This window comes from Pogona vitticeps, chromosome 2 (assembly GCF_051106095.1).
Source record: "Pogona vitticeps strain Pit_001003342236 chromosome 2, PviZW2.1, whole genome shotgun sequence".
Lineage (NCBI taxonomy): Eukaryota > Metazoa > Chordata > Lepidosauria > Squamata > Agamidae > Pogona > Pogona vitticeps.
Window position 1 is genome coordinate 65681652 of NC_135784.1, and position 13275 is coordinate 65694926.

Genomic DNA, 13275 nt, shown 5'->3' on the forward strand with positions numbered 1-13275 from the left:
TGTTTATAGATGTCTGCTTTTGCTTCTTTGAAGAAAGCAGGTAGTATATGAAACTGTATATATTTCAAGTTGAAATCAGAGTTTGGGGAGATTGTGTTTTAGCAGCAGCTTCTTGAAACTTCCTTGCCGGCAGGTGTATTCTGATAGAGTAGTTTTTCAAAATCTATATTAATATATATTTCTAACTGAAATGGATTTAGAAGGCTCAGGAATATGACATTGTTGGGGATTACAATCCACAATACTAGAGCCTTTTGGAAAGTTTTAATAGATTAGTCTGACTTTGATAATGAATTCATGTAACAGCACTGTGTGTATGCTTTTGTTATCATGATTGCTATTGCTCTTTTGAATCTGAAAGACCATTCAGATTGTTAGTTTACTCTCTGCGTTTGTGTACACATACTGGAATTCAAGGACAAGTCTTGTGCTTCTGTAGCGCACCACATAAAGCTCCTCTACAGCTCAGGATCCTGTTTATGTGGCCTTTCAACTCCATTGTTCTTTTTCATGTGAGTGAGTGGTTTGGGGAGCTGTTTGTGAGGCTCTAGTTCACATTAAAGGTCCTGGGTATAGTAGGAGAAGTATTGCCCCTTTGGGTCTACATTTTACATGCTGTTTGGACCATCTACTGGACTAAGTAAAAATGCAAATGACAGAGCTGTCATGTGAGAACGGCAGTGGTCATGTGAGTAACTCTTTTGCATCAATCTGTCCTCTTGTAGCTTCTCATTTAGTTTGTAGCTGAGGCCATGTAGCATACTGGTGTAAGGATGTTCCTGCATTTTGTTTAGGCCAAGGAACAATAAAGCCCTATAGTTGTATTCGATTTATCTGTAGGGATGCAGTGCCTATTCCAAGAACTCTCGGCTAATAACATTTGGCCGTTCCGTGACTACTGTATAAGCCTGGGCCTGTGAAACATTCTTCATTTTTGAATGCCAGATTTTTGTAACAAAGTAAGATATTTCTAAAATACAAGATTTTAACCTTTTTAAAAATGTGCATATCTTTTCTTTGCTAGCTTGTGAATTGCTGTTACAACCAGAAAACCTAGCCTGCAAACCTTGTAAGTAGATGTGTTTGTTCACTTTTGCCCATATCCAGATTACACACAAAAGAGAAAATGAATGACATTGTTGGAATAGCATTTAATCCCATGTTTTTGTTTCTGTTCCTTGATAGTTTGGAAGCCAAGGAATCTGAATGTTACACAGCAGGGATTTAACATGCATGTATCTTTTGACCATGCGCCACACAATTTTGGATTTAAATATTATTATCTGCATTACAAACTGAAAAATGAAGGACACTTCAAACAAAAGACTTGCAAACAGGTTTGTTGATTATAATTCACAGCACTATATACATGGAATATATTGCAGAAGGCTTGCAGAAGGCAAACAGTGTAATTTACACCTGCTTCTTACTGCTAGTTAACTTATTCCTGATTTTCAGGCCTGGGGATTTAGTAATCAGCAGTGAGAAGCTGCTGAGAGTTACGCTGTTTGCTTTCCATAGGCATAAATATGCAGAAAGACTTTGGCTGTTTATGAGTTAACATCTGTGTGCCGGTAGACCTCATTTCTAGGAGTCATAGGGCACAATCACACTGGAGTGATGCTGGCTGAGGATAGGCTTTAGGAAATCTTCTTAATCCTAAACCTCTTCAGGCCATTCTTTCAATCAGATGGCACATTACACCAGGTCTGGTACACAGTATAATTAAATATATAATACACTACTCAATATAATATAATCCTCAGTAGGATTGGCATAGTTTCTAGGGATGTTTTGGGTGTGTCTTGTCCTTTTTTCTTTTTTAAAAACAGTTTATGTGTTTTCCTAGTTCTTCTTTACCATCTCCTCTTCTGTGCTGATCACGTCTTAGACACAAATGACATTTTGCCAGCTTAACGCTGATACATCTCCAGTACTGGTATAATGCAGATACACAATGGCTTTGCCCATTGTTTATGTTTAAAGAAGATGTGCTCTTGCACAATAGGTATTGTGCTGCAAAGCACAATAGGAGCTTTGAGTTCCTACATAGGAAAACTGATTAAGAAGAATACATGCCAGAGCACTTTCACTCCCCAGTGACGTTCAGCAAGAGATTCAAGCAGTAGAGATGGGCATGAATAAAAATTGGAAAATTCATGAAAAACTGCTAATTTGTCAGTTTGTATTCATCAGTAGTGATGCCCCCTGTTGAATTGAAACCCACAATATTTTTGTGATTTTGAGTCGTTGAGTTCTCTCAAAAATTATTTTACAAAGTTTTTTAAAACAATTTTTTAGAGGCACTCCAGCCACCACTGGCTTCCCACTGGCCTCCATCACTTCCCTACCTTTAGCTGCTGTTGCTGCCATTTTGAAAGGCAGCCCGGCTTCTGCAAGCCACCAGCCTCGGTGCATGCTTGTGCACATATGCCGGCTTCTCTCAGCTGAGAAGCCGGCATATGTGCACAAGCAGCCTGGCCAGATGACAGGCCAGCTGCACAACCACCACCACCACCCACCCTATCACCACAAAAATGGCAAACTTATAAAATCACTATCAAGTGATGAAAATTATAAATACCTTGAAGTACTAGAAGCAGATAACATCATGCACAAAAGTTAAGAACTGACAGAAAGAGAATATATCAAAAGACTGCAGAAAGTCTAAAAATCAAAATTAAATGGTGGAAATACAATCAAAGCCATAAAGAAGTGGGCAGTTCCAGTAATTATACATCCAGCTGGAATAATAGATTGGACTCAAAATGAATTAGAAGAATTGGGTTGACAAACATGGAAACTAATGAACATGCATCACGCACTACATCCAAAAGGTAATGTGGGCAGATTATATTTACCGTGAAAAACCGCAGACTGTGGATTACTGCAAATACAGCAGGTATTAGAGGAGGAAAAAAGAAGCCTAAATGATTATATCAGTGCAAGCAGAGAAAAATTACTGAAAGCAGTGAAAATGGAGAATATTTTGAAAACAACAGAAACAAAGGCTCAATATAGGAAACAACAATTTGAAAAGAAATTAAACAGCTGGGGAAAAAAGCCATTACATGGACAACACTTGTTAATATTGATGGAAAGTGTAATAATAATTCAACATGGGCATGGGTAAAACTGGGGACCATTGAGAAAGAAACTGAAGGCTTGATCTTTGCTGCACAAGAACAAGTGCTCTAAACCAATGTGATTAAAGCTAAGGTCCAAGGAATTAGTGCTAACAGCAAATTTCAACTCTAGCAAGAAAAAGATTTAACTGTGTTTCACCTCATCTGTAAATGTCCGAAGACTGCACAGATTACAACATTAGATATAATAGAGTGCCAAAATTAGTGCACTGGTCATTATGCAAAAAAAACAAACAAAACAAAACAAAACAAAACAAAAAAAGAATTTGCCAGCCTCCAAAAACCCATGGGAACATCAGGTAGATAATGTGTCAGAAAATGAGGAAGTTAAGATCTTGTGGGATTTCTGGATCCAAACCAATAGACTCCTTGAACATAGCATACCAAACATACAGTGGTGCCCCGCTTGATGATTACCTCGTTAGACGAGGAAATCACTTAACGATGAAGTTTTTGCGATCGCGAAATGATGTTTTAATAGGGAAAAATCGTTTCACGATGATCGGTTCCCTGCTTCGGGAACCAATTTTTCGCTTAGCGACGATCAAAACAGCTCATCGGCAGGCTTTCTGAATGAGGCAACTTGCAACTGTAGCTGTTATCCAGAAGAGTGAAGCCTCCAGGGTCTGGGATCAGCTGCCCAGTGTTGCTTATTTTTCTGCTATATGAAGCTGCCATGGTCCTGAGTCTTATCAGCTGAGAGAGCAACATGCTCAGTAAGAAGTTCCTGTCATCCAAAGTATGCCCTTTTCTTGCTGTAAAGATCTGATTGCTACTGTGAAAGGTAGGTGAAGATCCTGGCACCTTGAGAGGAAACCTTACCCAGGAGAAAAATGTGAGACTCTTGCCTTTCACAGAGCATGTGGGAGCTGGCAGCAGCAGAAAAGGGTAGGAAGGCAAGGGGGGGCAGTGGGAAAGGGGACAGGCTATGAGCGAGGCTGCAGCGAGGCAGCCAAGTTTTTTTGTTTTGTTTTGAAAGAGCCACTGGGCTATCTAAAAAAAATCCTGAATAAACCAATTTGTGGTTTGTTTGGCGGAAAAAGTCGTAAACTTGTGGTTCAAGGACTTCCATGAACCGAGACGAACCACTGTTTTGGTGGATCGTGCCCATTTCTAATAAGCAGGTACTTAACTTGTTGAAATCAATGAGATTTGAAAGCATTTCATTTTGAGTGGATCCTGCCCAGTATGTAAAAATGTGAACTGATTTTGCATCAGTCCGTGCCAAAACAAAAGGAATCATAATACAGTGGTGCCTCGCTTAACGATTGCCCCGCATTATGACGAAATCGCTGTATGACGATCTTTTTGCGATTGCAATTGCGATCGCAAAACGATGGTCTAAATAGTGTTTTTTCACTTTGTGATGATTGGTTCCCTGCTTCGGGAACCGATTCTTCGCAAAATGATTTTTTTAACAGCTGATTGGCGGTTTCAAAATGGTCATCGGGTGCTTAAAATGGTTCCCCGCTGTGTTTAGGGACAGATTCCTCACTATACAGGCAGCGAAAATGGCTGCCGTATGGAGGATCTTCGCTGGACGGTGAGTTTTTACCCCATTGGAACACATCGAACAGGTTTCAATGCGTTTCAATGGGGTTTTTAATTTCGTTTTATGATGTTTTTGCTTAACGGCGATTTTCCTGGAACTGATTATCGTCATTAAGCGAGGCACCACTGTATTTATTTTGCATTGATCCTTGTATTTGTATGCTGTACAATAATGGACATGCACATATAGCTGCCTACTGATCACATATCAATTCTTTATGTATACACAGTATTTTTCAGATGATGCCACGACTGCTACTGCATCCCCCTTTCTTTCTTTCTTTCTTTCTTTCTTTCTTTCTTTCTTTCTTTCTTTCTTTCTTTCTTTCTTTCTTTCTTTCTTTCTTTCTTTCTTTCTTTCTTTCTTTCTTTCTTTCTTTCTTTCTTTCTTTCTTTCTTTCTTTCTTTTTGTATCAGGGAACAATAAGCAGTGTTGGTCTAAGAGTGCTGCAAAGTTACAGAGCCTTCTATGGAATACTAATGTGATGTTTTCATCACAGGCCATAAGACGCTGTGCAGTTCTCATTTCCTTGGGTTAAATGCTGATAGCTTTTAACCGTATGCATTCATTCTTGGAATCTGCTCCCTTGAGGCTACCAGATATGCTTGGCTCCAGTCCAGCAGAGCCGGTCTGGTATTGGCTGTGAAAAGGCAGGGAGAGCAGGGGAGACCTTCTGCACCTATGTTCAGACTGGGCTTTGGATTATAGTTCTTAATTTGTTTTTCCTATGATTACTCTGCCACATTATTAGACTAAGGGCCCTGACGTCTTTGAGCTTAATAATCACATTCTGGGTTTGCATTTATCTGTATTAGATGAATTTCAGACACTTGGGAAACACTATGAATTTCCTCACTGGCAGGCTTTTCTAATGCTGAGTGAGCTTTCGGGTAGTATTCAAAAGCATATGAATGACTTATTAAAAATAATTGCTTTTGTGTCTTCTTAGGAAAAAAATACAGATGTCACAAGCTGTATTCTTCAGAATGTCTCACCGGGAGATTATATAATTGAGGTAATGTAATTATTTGTAGTTTCAAAAATTGGCATTGACAGAAATTGCTTTCCTTGTAAGATTAAAGGAATCAGTGTTCGCTATGTGCTTTGAAGTTTGGGAGTGCATTTAGACAATGCTGTCTCTTTGCATGACAGCCGTGGTGAAAATGTTCTATCACCTGTTTAAAGAAATGGGGTTGGGGCCGGGCAGTCCAAGCAGACAAAAAGTGTAATCAAGCACTCCTGACAATATTCAAGAGCAAAGTCTGATACTTTGATGTGCAGTTTACATGGTTGTTTGCTTTATGTGAAGACTAACATTATTCGAGGTTGGAATCCTGATGTGCTTTTGAAAAGAGCAGAATGTATGCTATGGATCAACGTATATGAAACTTTAGACATTTTTAGAACATTTATTTTAGTCCTCACTCACTCACTGAACCCTAATTTTCAGTTGTATTAAGTGTCTTTGCTTAAAAGGTGATTTGCAGCTCATTTAGCAAATCAGCTTTATTTTAAAAACATTATCTGAAATCCTGTTCATGGTGTAAGCCCAAAGGTAGTTTTCCTTCTATTCCTTCCTGGTAAGCAAAGTGCCACTGCTGCAATACCCAGGCACACACTGGCTTAGTATGTCTGCATACTAAAAATCACTTCACCAGTGAGAAATGGACAGAAGATTATGCTGGGGGTAGGCTACAAACAAGATTTCAGCTATTGTGTGTGAGGACATACTCTGGCCTCTTAAATCACACATACAAAATTTGTTTTGTGCCTGCTTGAACATCCTCAGATTCTTCTAGAACCTACAGAAGTGTTAGGATACGCCCCCTCCGCCATGCAAGCTCCCCACCGTGAGGGTATTCCTCCGTTCTTTTTTTGCCTCCACTAAGATAACACCTCCAGAGTTGTTCTAGAACCTGATGCGTTAATGGCTGGTGGACCTGTTCAAAAAGCTGTAGCAATAAAATCCCCCTCACTGATGGACGTTGAAAGTCTTTATATTGCTCTGATGGGGAGCACCAACCAGAAAACTTATCAGTTCTGAAAAAAGTTCATGAAAATACGCATCAGGAATTGTCAATCCTGCTTAAAGTTTTATTTGTAGGAAAAGTCCCTACAGGCCATTCTCCGAAGAGTTCAGTTTCAAGGCAGCAACCTGGTTGCAGTGTTGATGTTCATCAGACATTATAGGTTGGACATCAGGGCTGAATTTGATGTATGGAAGTGAGAGCTGGACCATAAAGAAGGCTGAACATTGAAGAATTGATGCTTTTGAATTGTGGTGCTGGAGGAGGCTCTTGAGAGTCCCCTGGACTGCAAGGAAATCAAACCTATCCGTTCTGAAGGAAATCAACCCTGAATGCTCATTGGAAGGACAGATCCTAAAGCTGAGGCTCCAATACTTTGGCCATCTGATGGGAAGAGAAGACTCCCTGGAAAAGACCCGGATACTGGGAAAGTGTGAGGGCAAGAGGAGAAGGGGACGACAGAGGATGAGATGGTTGAACAATGTCATCAAAGCTACCAGAATGAATTTGACTAGACTCCGGGAGGCAGTGGAAGACAGGAGGGCCTGGCGTGCTCTGGTCCATGGGGTCATGAAGAGTCGGACACGACTAAATGACTAAACAACAACAACAAAGCATAAAATGATTGTGCTAACTTATTATTTAGACAATCTCTGTGGTGTGCCATCAGACATTATAGTTTGGACATAGGGCTGAGCTTGATGCTGCATTTGGTAGAGCAGTGATCTTCTCTGTATTAGCATATCATACCAGCCAGTAAATGTTTGCCACTCACCCACGTATGTGATTTCACAGAGACCATGAAGAAAGAAGACAGGTTGCTTACCTGTAACTGTAGTTAATTGAGTGGTCACCTGTGAATTCACATAACTCACCCACCCATCCCTCAGTCTGCCATGCAACTCCTATTGTGTTGGGGGTCTGCAGCACACAGACATCACTGAGGATTACCCTCAGAGGTGGGGAGAATTCATGATGGAAAGGTTGTGTCCTAAACACTTCTTTGGGCTCTAGAAGTTTCTAAAAATGTTCACACAGGCACAGAATAAAACTTATATGTGTGAATTCACAGATGATCACCCGAAGAACTACAGTTACGGGTAAGCAACTTGTCCTTCATGCAAGCAAGTCATCACTTGATTCTGCAGTTATCAGATGATATAGCATTTATGAACCAGTGCATAAATGCTTCCCAACCTCATCCTTGAAGAAGCTTAGCTGCTTAGCACTTCTTTTGCTTTTATACTATACTATGTATTTATTCTATGTATTTATCTCTGCCTAATCGGGTCTATGACCACATAATAAAACTTTTACTTATTGCTTACTTTACTTACTTTTGCTTTTCTCTAAAAGAGAGAGCGAGGGAAGGAGGGAGAGCAAGCACAAGATGCATTGTGGAACTTCTGTTAACATTAGAGTGAAAGCAACAAGTCATTTGGAGTGGATTTTTTGAGCAGTTCTAATGGCAGCAGAGGGAGAGGCAAGAGAACAAGGGTTTAAGATTTAAATAGTATGTTGGATTTGGGCCATTGTCATGTACCTTTTAAAATAAGATCTGCTCTGTTAATCTTTTAATAGCTGGTTGACGATACCAATACAACAAGGAAAACAATGCACTACGCATTAAAACCAGGTACTGTACTTTTGTTCTTGTTGTTCTTCTGTTACTTTGTCATTTCTTCTGAAATTGCTTCTTAAGATTTACAGGAATGGCCCAGGTAGGTTTAAAAAATGACAAAGGGTTATTGGTCAACTCTTAAACCTCTTAAAATAACAAGTAGAGAGGAGGAGAACGTACATGTCCAGACTTTGATTACTCCAGTTCCATTTGGTGCCCTATAGCATTGCCAAAAAGAAGGGGTGCAGAATTTATATAAACACAGTGAATGTAAAAACTTCTAGTTTGCCTGGATTGAAAGTGTGTTCTGTGAAGCTTTTATAGTAATTGTAATAATTAATTGCTGGAAAGTTGTGTAATCTTGACATCTAAATTATATAAAAATAGGAGAATGGCAGTCTGTATTTCTGAAACATATAGTGCAATAGACTAAACTGAACCATAAACAATGTAATGGGTATATTATATAATTTAGCGATATAACAAGAACCATTTAGTTATCGATGTGTCTGTCAGCAAAGATACTAACTAGAAGATGTGATTGTTTCAATGTCTGCTGGAGCAGAGTTTGTTTGTTGGTTCATTGGTTGGTTGGTTGATTGATTGATTCATTGATTCATTCATGCATTCTTTGTTGCTCTCCCTTTTCATAGTGCATTCCCCATGGGCAGGGCCAATAAGGGCAATAGCCATTACTGTTCCCTTGGTTGTCATCTCAGCGTTTGCAACACTTTTTACCGTGATGTGTCGCAAGAAACAACAAGGTATGTAATTTTTTTTAGAGGATACTTTTTTAAGAGTAGGGCTATAACATCAAGGGAAATTGATTTGTTCAGAATCTGGATTCTGTTGTCTGAAGTTCATGCCTTTAAATCCTTCCGCACATGGAATCTCCAGCTTAACTGTAAGCCTATATTGAAGCTAACTTGTCTCTGCTCAGCAGATTCCAGCGAACCCTTGGGAGCACAAGGCTGCAGTGTATCAAGCAATCAATGAAACTGCTTGTGATCATACCCCTGGGGAGCAGCCACATATTCATAGTGGCCTAAGAACTGCATCAGCTGTTCTTATCCACCTGAACAAAATTGATGTCTTTTTGCATATTTATCATGCTGATTGCTAGAGATGGGTCTTTCAGGTTAACAGACACAGAGAAAAACATGAAAGAAATGTTGACTTTGGTTTCTCAGGTTCTTTCATTGATTCCAGAAAGAGCACTGCTTAAACCCAAGTGTTTCATATTAACAAAAGAGCATGTAAGCTTCTGATTCTATTGTGTTTCCCACTTTCATTTGCCCTTTCCTTTACCTTGTATGAGAAATAACCTAGGAAATGTTTCATCAAATAGTGTTGCAAGAGCTGCTGTGAGCAGACAATCAGAATGTTCAGTAGACAAGGAGAGATACTTTTCAGTTGTAGAAGGGCCTGGATTGGTTGGAACCTGGTAATAAATGCTCTTTGCTTCAGTCCTTCCTTGTGCGCAGGATCTTTGTGATGCTACGGCCATGGTGCCATCTAATTTGATTGTACTATTTCTTTGTGTCTACGGATAATTTCTGCCCTTTTTTTCTAGAAAGGGCAGCCTGTCTGTGATACCAGTGTGTCAATTTGGGATTTAAAAATACCCCCCCCCCAATTTCATGGGGATTTCTCTTGCTTTTTTCCCCTTTCATTCCTTTCTTGCATTTTTTTTTTTTTTTGCTTACTGCTGGTGTTGGACTCAAGAAAGAGAAGAGAATATATCACTAGATGCACACCTTAATGTAGTGACGGGGTTTGGGTGTCTCAATGAAGCTGAGAGCAGTAACATTAGGAGGCCAGACTCCATTATGAGTCTGGACATCTAGCAGAGTCACCCAAGGTAGAATGGTCACAGCTGAGACAGCAGACTAAGACACATCCATTCTCATCAAGGCAGCTGCTGGGCAGCAGTGATAGCCAATGGCAACACCAGTGGAGGATGCAATAGTGGTGGCACTCAAGCTAACTTTTTGTTACTACTGTGTAGAAGGTGGTAATGGTAAACCCCTGCAGAACTTTCCTTACCGTAAAAACTCTATGACAAGAAAGTCCAAATTGAAAAATGTGCTGAAAAATGAGACTCCCAGGTCAGAAAGTACTCAGTCAGCTACTGGGGGACAGTACAAATGAACAGTACAAATAGCTATGCCACTAGCAACACAATTAGATTAAAGCCAAAGGGATGGCTAGTGGCTGTCATGCACAGATGTGAAAGGAAAATCCAGTGCTGCACAACACTTGTAATTAGAACATGGAAAGTGAGAAGTATGAATCAAGCTGAACTGGAAACTAGAAAGAAAGAAATAGAGTGTATAAACATTGCGGTGTGTGGTGTCAGTGAACTAAAGTGGATTGGAACAAGATATTTTCAGTCACACAACTACAAAGTGATCAGATGAAGGAGGAGTGAAAATTGGAGAGGGAAAAAATCAATAATTTAAGATATGCAGATAATACCCTCTCACTGGCAGAAAGCAGGAATGGCTTGAAACAACTTTTGGGGGAGTGAAAGAAGAAAGCACCAAAGCAGGACTGCAGTTGAACATTAAGAAGGCAAAAATCATGATTACAGAAGAACTACATCACTTTAACATGAACAGTGAAGAAATTGAGATTGTATACCATTGTTCAATCTTCTATCCAATATAGAGACTGCAGCAAAAAAAGGTCAAAAGACTGCAACTAGAAAGGCCAGCAATGAAGAAATTAGAAAATATCATTAGGTATAAGGATGTGTCACTAGAGATCAGAGTCAAGATAATCTACACCTGGGGGCCCTGACATATTTGAAGGGGCCCACAGACTGGAAACAATTCTTCACACACTATAAGGTTTATTATGCGACTTATACAATCCTGATTTAGCCTATATTTCTTTCATACTATGTTTATGGCCATCTTCCCCCCCCCCAAAAAAGGTTGAGAATGGCTGATCTACAAATGAAAAAATTGATTTGTTTGAAGTGTAGTGCTGGAAAGCTTTGTGGATACCCCCTAGACCACTGGTTCTTAACCTTTGTTACTCAGATGTTTTTGGACTGCAACTCCCAGAAGCCTTCACCATCAGCTCTGCTGGCTGAGGTTTCTGGGAGTTGCAGTTCAAAAACACCTGAGTAACAAAGGTTAGAAACCACTGCCCTAGACTGCCAAGATGAACAAGTGGATCTTAAAGCAAAATCAAGCCTGAACTGAAGCTGGCCTACTTTGGGCACATTACGAGAAGGCAATATTCTCTGAAAAAGACAATAATGCTGGGAAAGGTTGAAGACAACAGGAAAAGAGGAAGACCTAAATATGAGATGGATTGGCTGCCTAAAGGAATCCATAGGCCTGAGTTTACAACAACTGAGCAGGGTTCTTGAGGACAGACATTTCAGAGATCATTTATTCACAGAGAAGCCATAAGTCAGAGGTGACTTGACAGCATGTAACAACAACCACAACAGGGCAGAGAGAAATGTTATATTCTAGTTGTTTCAGTTTGAGCGGGCCTTTAACTGTTGTTGTTTTAACTAATTCTCTTGCCTGCCTTGCCCCTGCTTTTTGTAGTAGTGTAAGGGTTCTTTTAGGGTTTTAGAATAATGCCAGACAGAACACAAACAGGAAAAAAAATGAAATGAAAGAAACATTCCATTTTCTAGTGAAAGACCTGAAAATGAATGAGGAACTCCTTCAAAAGAACCAAAAATGAACAAAAAACTCCATCTGTACTAATTGCTTGCCCTGACCAATGCTAAATGCTAGAACTTGAAAAGCTTATGTTTTTGGACTGTAGGACTCCACAATCAGCCAGCCAGTATGTCTACAGAGAGCAGACTTGTCATTTGAGTGGCCTTCTAGCGACTGAGTGGCTGCAGAGGCAAGGATTTTAATGGCATATGCTGTAGTTTTGACTTCAGTTTTTTTTCCTGATGTGTTTTTCATCTGTTATAGTTCACCTGTTGTTCTAATCATCATCATCTTTCCTGTTAGGACACCCAAAATGTTTTGCTTGAGACAGCTACCTCACTTTGCTGAGTGACAGGGTTGGCCCAGTCCTCTCTGCTCATGAGAATGCATACCTATGTTTGAGTAATTTGAACTGCTTAGGCAGTAGGCATTCATCTAACCCATAAGTGGTAGTTATTTCAGCAATTCTAAATGCCCAAAGTGCATTTTGTCTTTCAGTATTTGAGGGTGAAAGGAAATCCAGAATGTTTTTGGAATAAGGGCAAAATAGACAGACTACGGTACATTGTTTACAAGTTTGGGGGGGCGCTGATATGTATGTAGATAGTAAAATACTTCACTTTCAATTTTTTTGTTTCAATTTAGAAAATATCTATTCCCATTTAGATGAGGAGAGTTCAGAGTCTTCAACCTACTCTTCGGCTCTCCATGTGGAAAGGCAAAGGCCTCGCCCCAAAGTGTTCATCTGCTATTCCAATAAAGACTGTCAGAAGCACATTAATGTCATCCAGTGCTTTGCTTATTTTCTTCAGGACTTCTGTGGCTGTGAGGTAAAATTTTTCTAATGGTTGACACTGCTTTGTGCTTGTCCAAGTGTGTACAGAAACATGCAAATTATATACACATAACCTTCTGACGAATATTTAAAATTCCCTACCCATGGAAGAGGAACTCATACATTTAGCGAATGTTATTTTTTTAACATTTTGGAATCTATTTTCCCTCAAAATGTTCTTTGTTCATTCCATCTTTTTTTCTAAAAAAAATTCAAAATAAGTAAAAATGTGCATTTCAAATAGCTAGATTTAGTGAAGTCAAAATGAGAAAATATTAGCTTGCAAGATTTATTCAGACTTCATTGTTCAGGGCTAATCCTGTCTCTGTGAGGTTTGAAATTAATTGGTATTTGTATTATTTAAATGTTGGTTTTTGAGGGTGTTTTTGTTCTTATATTTGTGTA

General features: G+C 39.5%; 1 protein-coding gene across 2 annotated transcripts in view; it reads left to right on the top strand.

Moving 5' to 3' along the window:
- The window catches only part of IL17RD (interleukin 17 receptor D), a 72902-nt gene that overhangs the window by 53328 nt on the left and 6299 nt on the right, over positions 1-13275 (top strand). Inside the window, exons 6-11 of one of the 2 annotated variants that reach the window (XM_020799886.3) lie at positions 1025-1069; positions 1186-1337; positions 5648-5713; positions 8307-8361; positions 9000-9110; positions 12681-12865. In XM_020799886.3, coding sequence (XP_020655545.2) covers positions 1025-1069; positions 1186-1337; positions 5648-5713; positions 8307-8361; positions 9000-9110; positions 12681-12865 — 614 coding nt within the window. The remainder of the gene's footprint in view (positions 1-1024; positions 1070-1185; positions 1338-5647; positions 5714-8306; positions 8362-8999; positions 9111-12680; positions 12866-13275) is intronic. The other variant, XM_020799888.3, reaches the window with a different exon arrangement.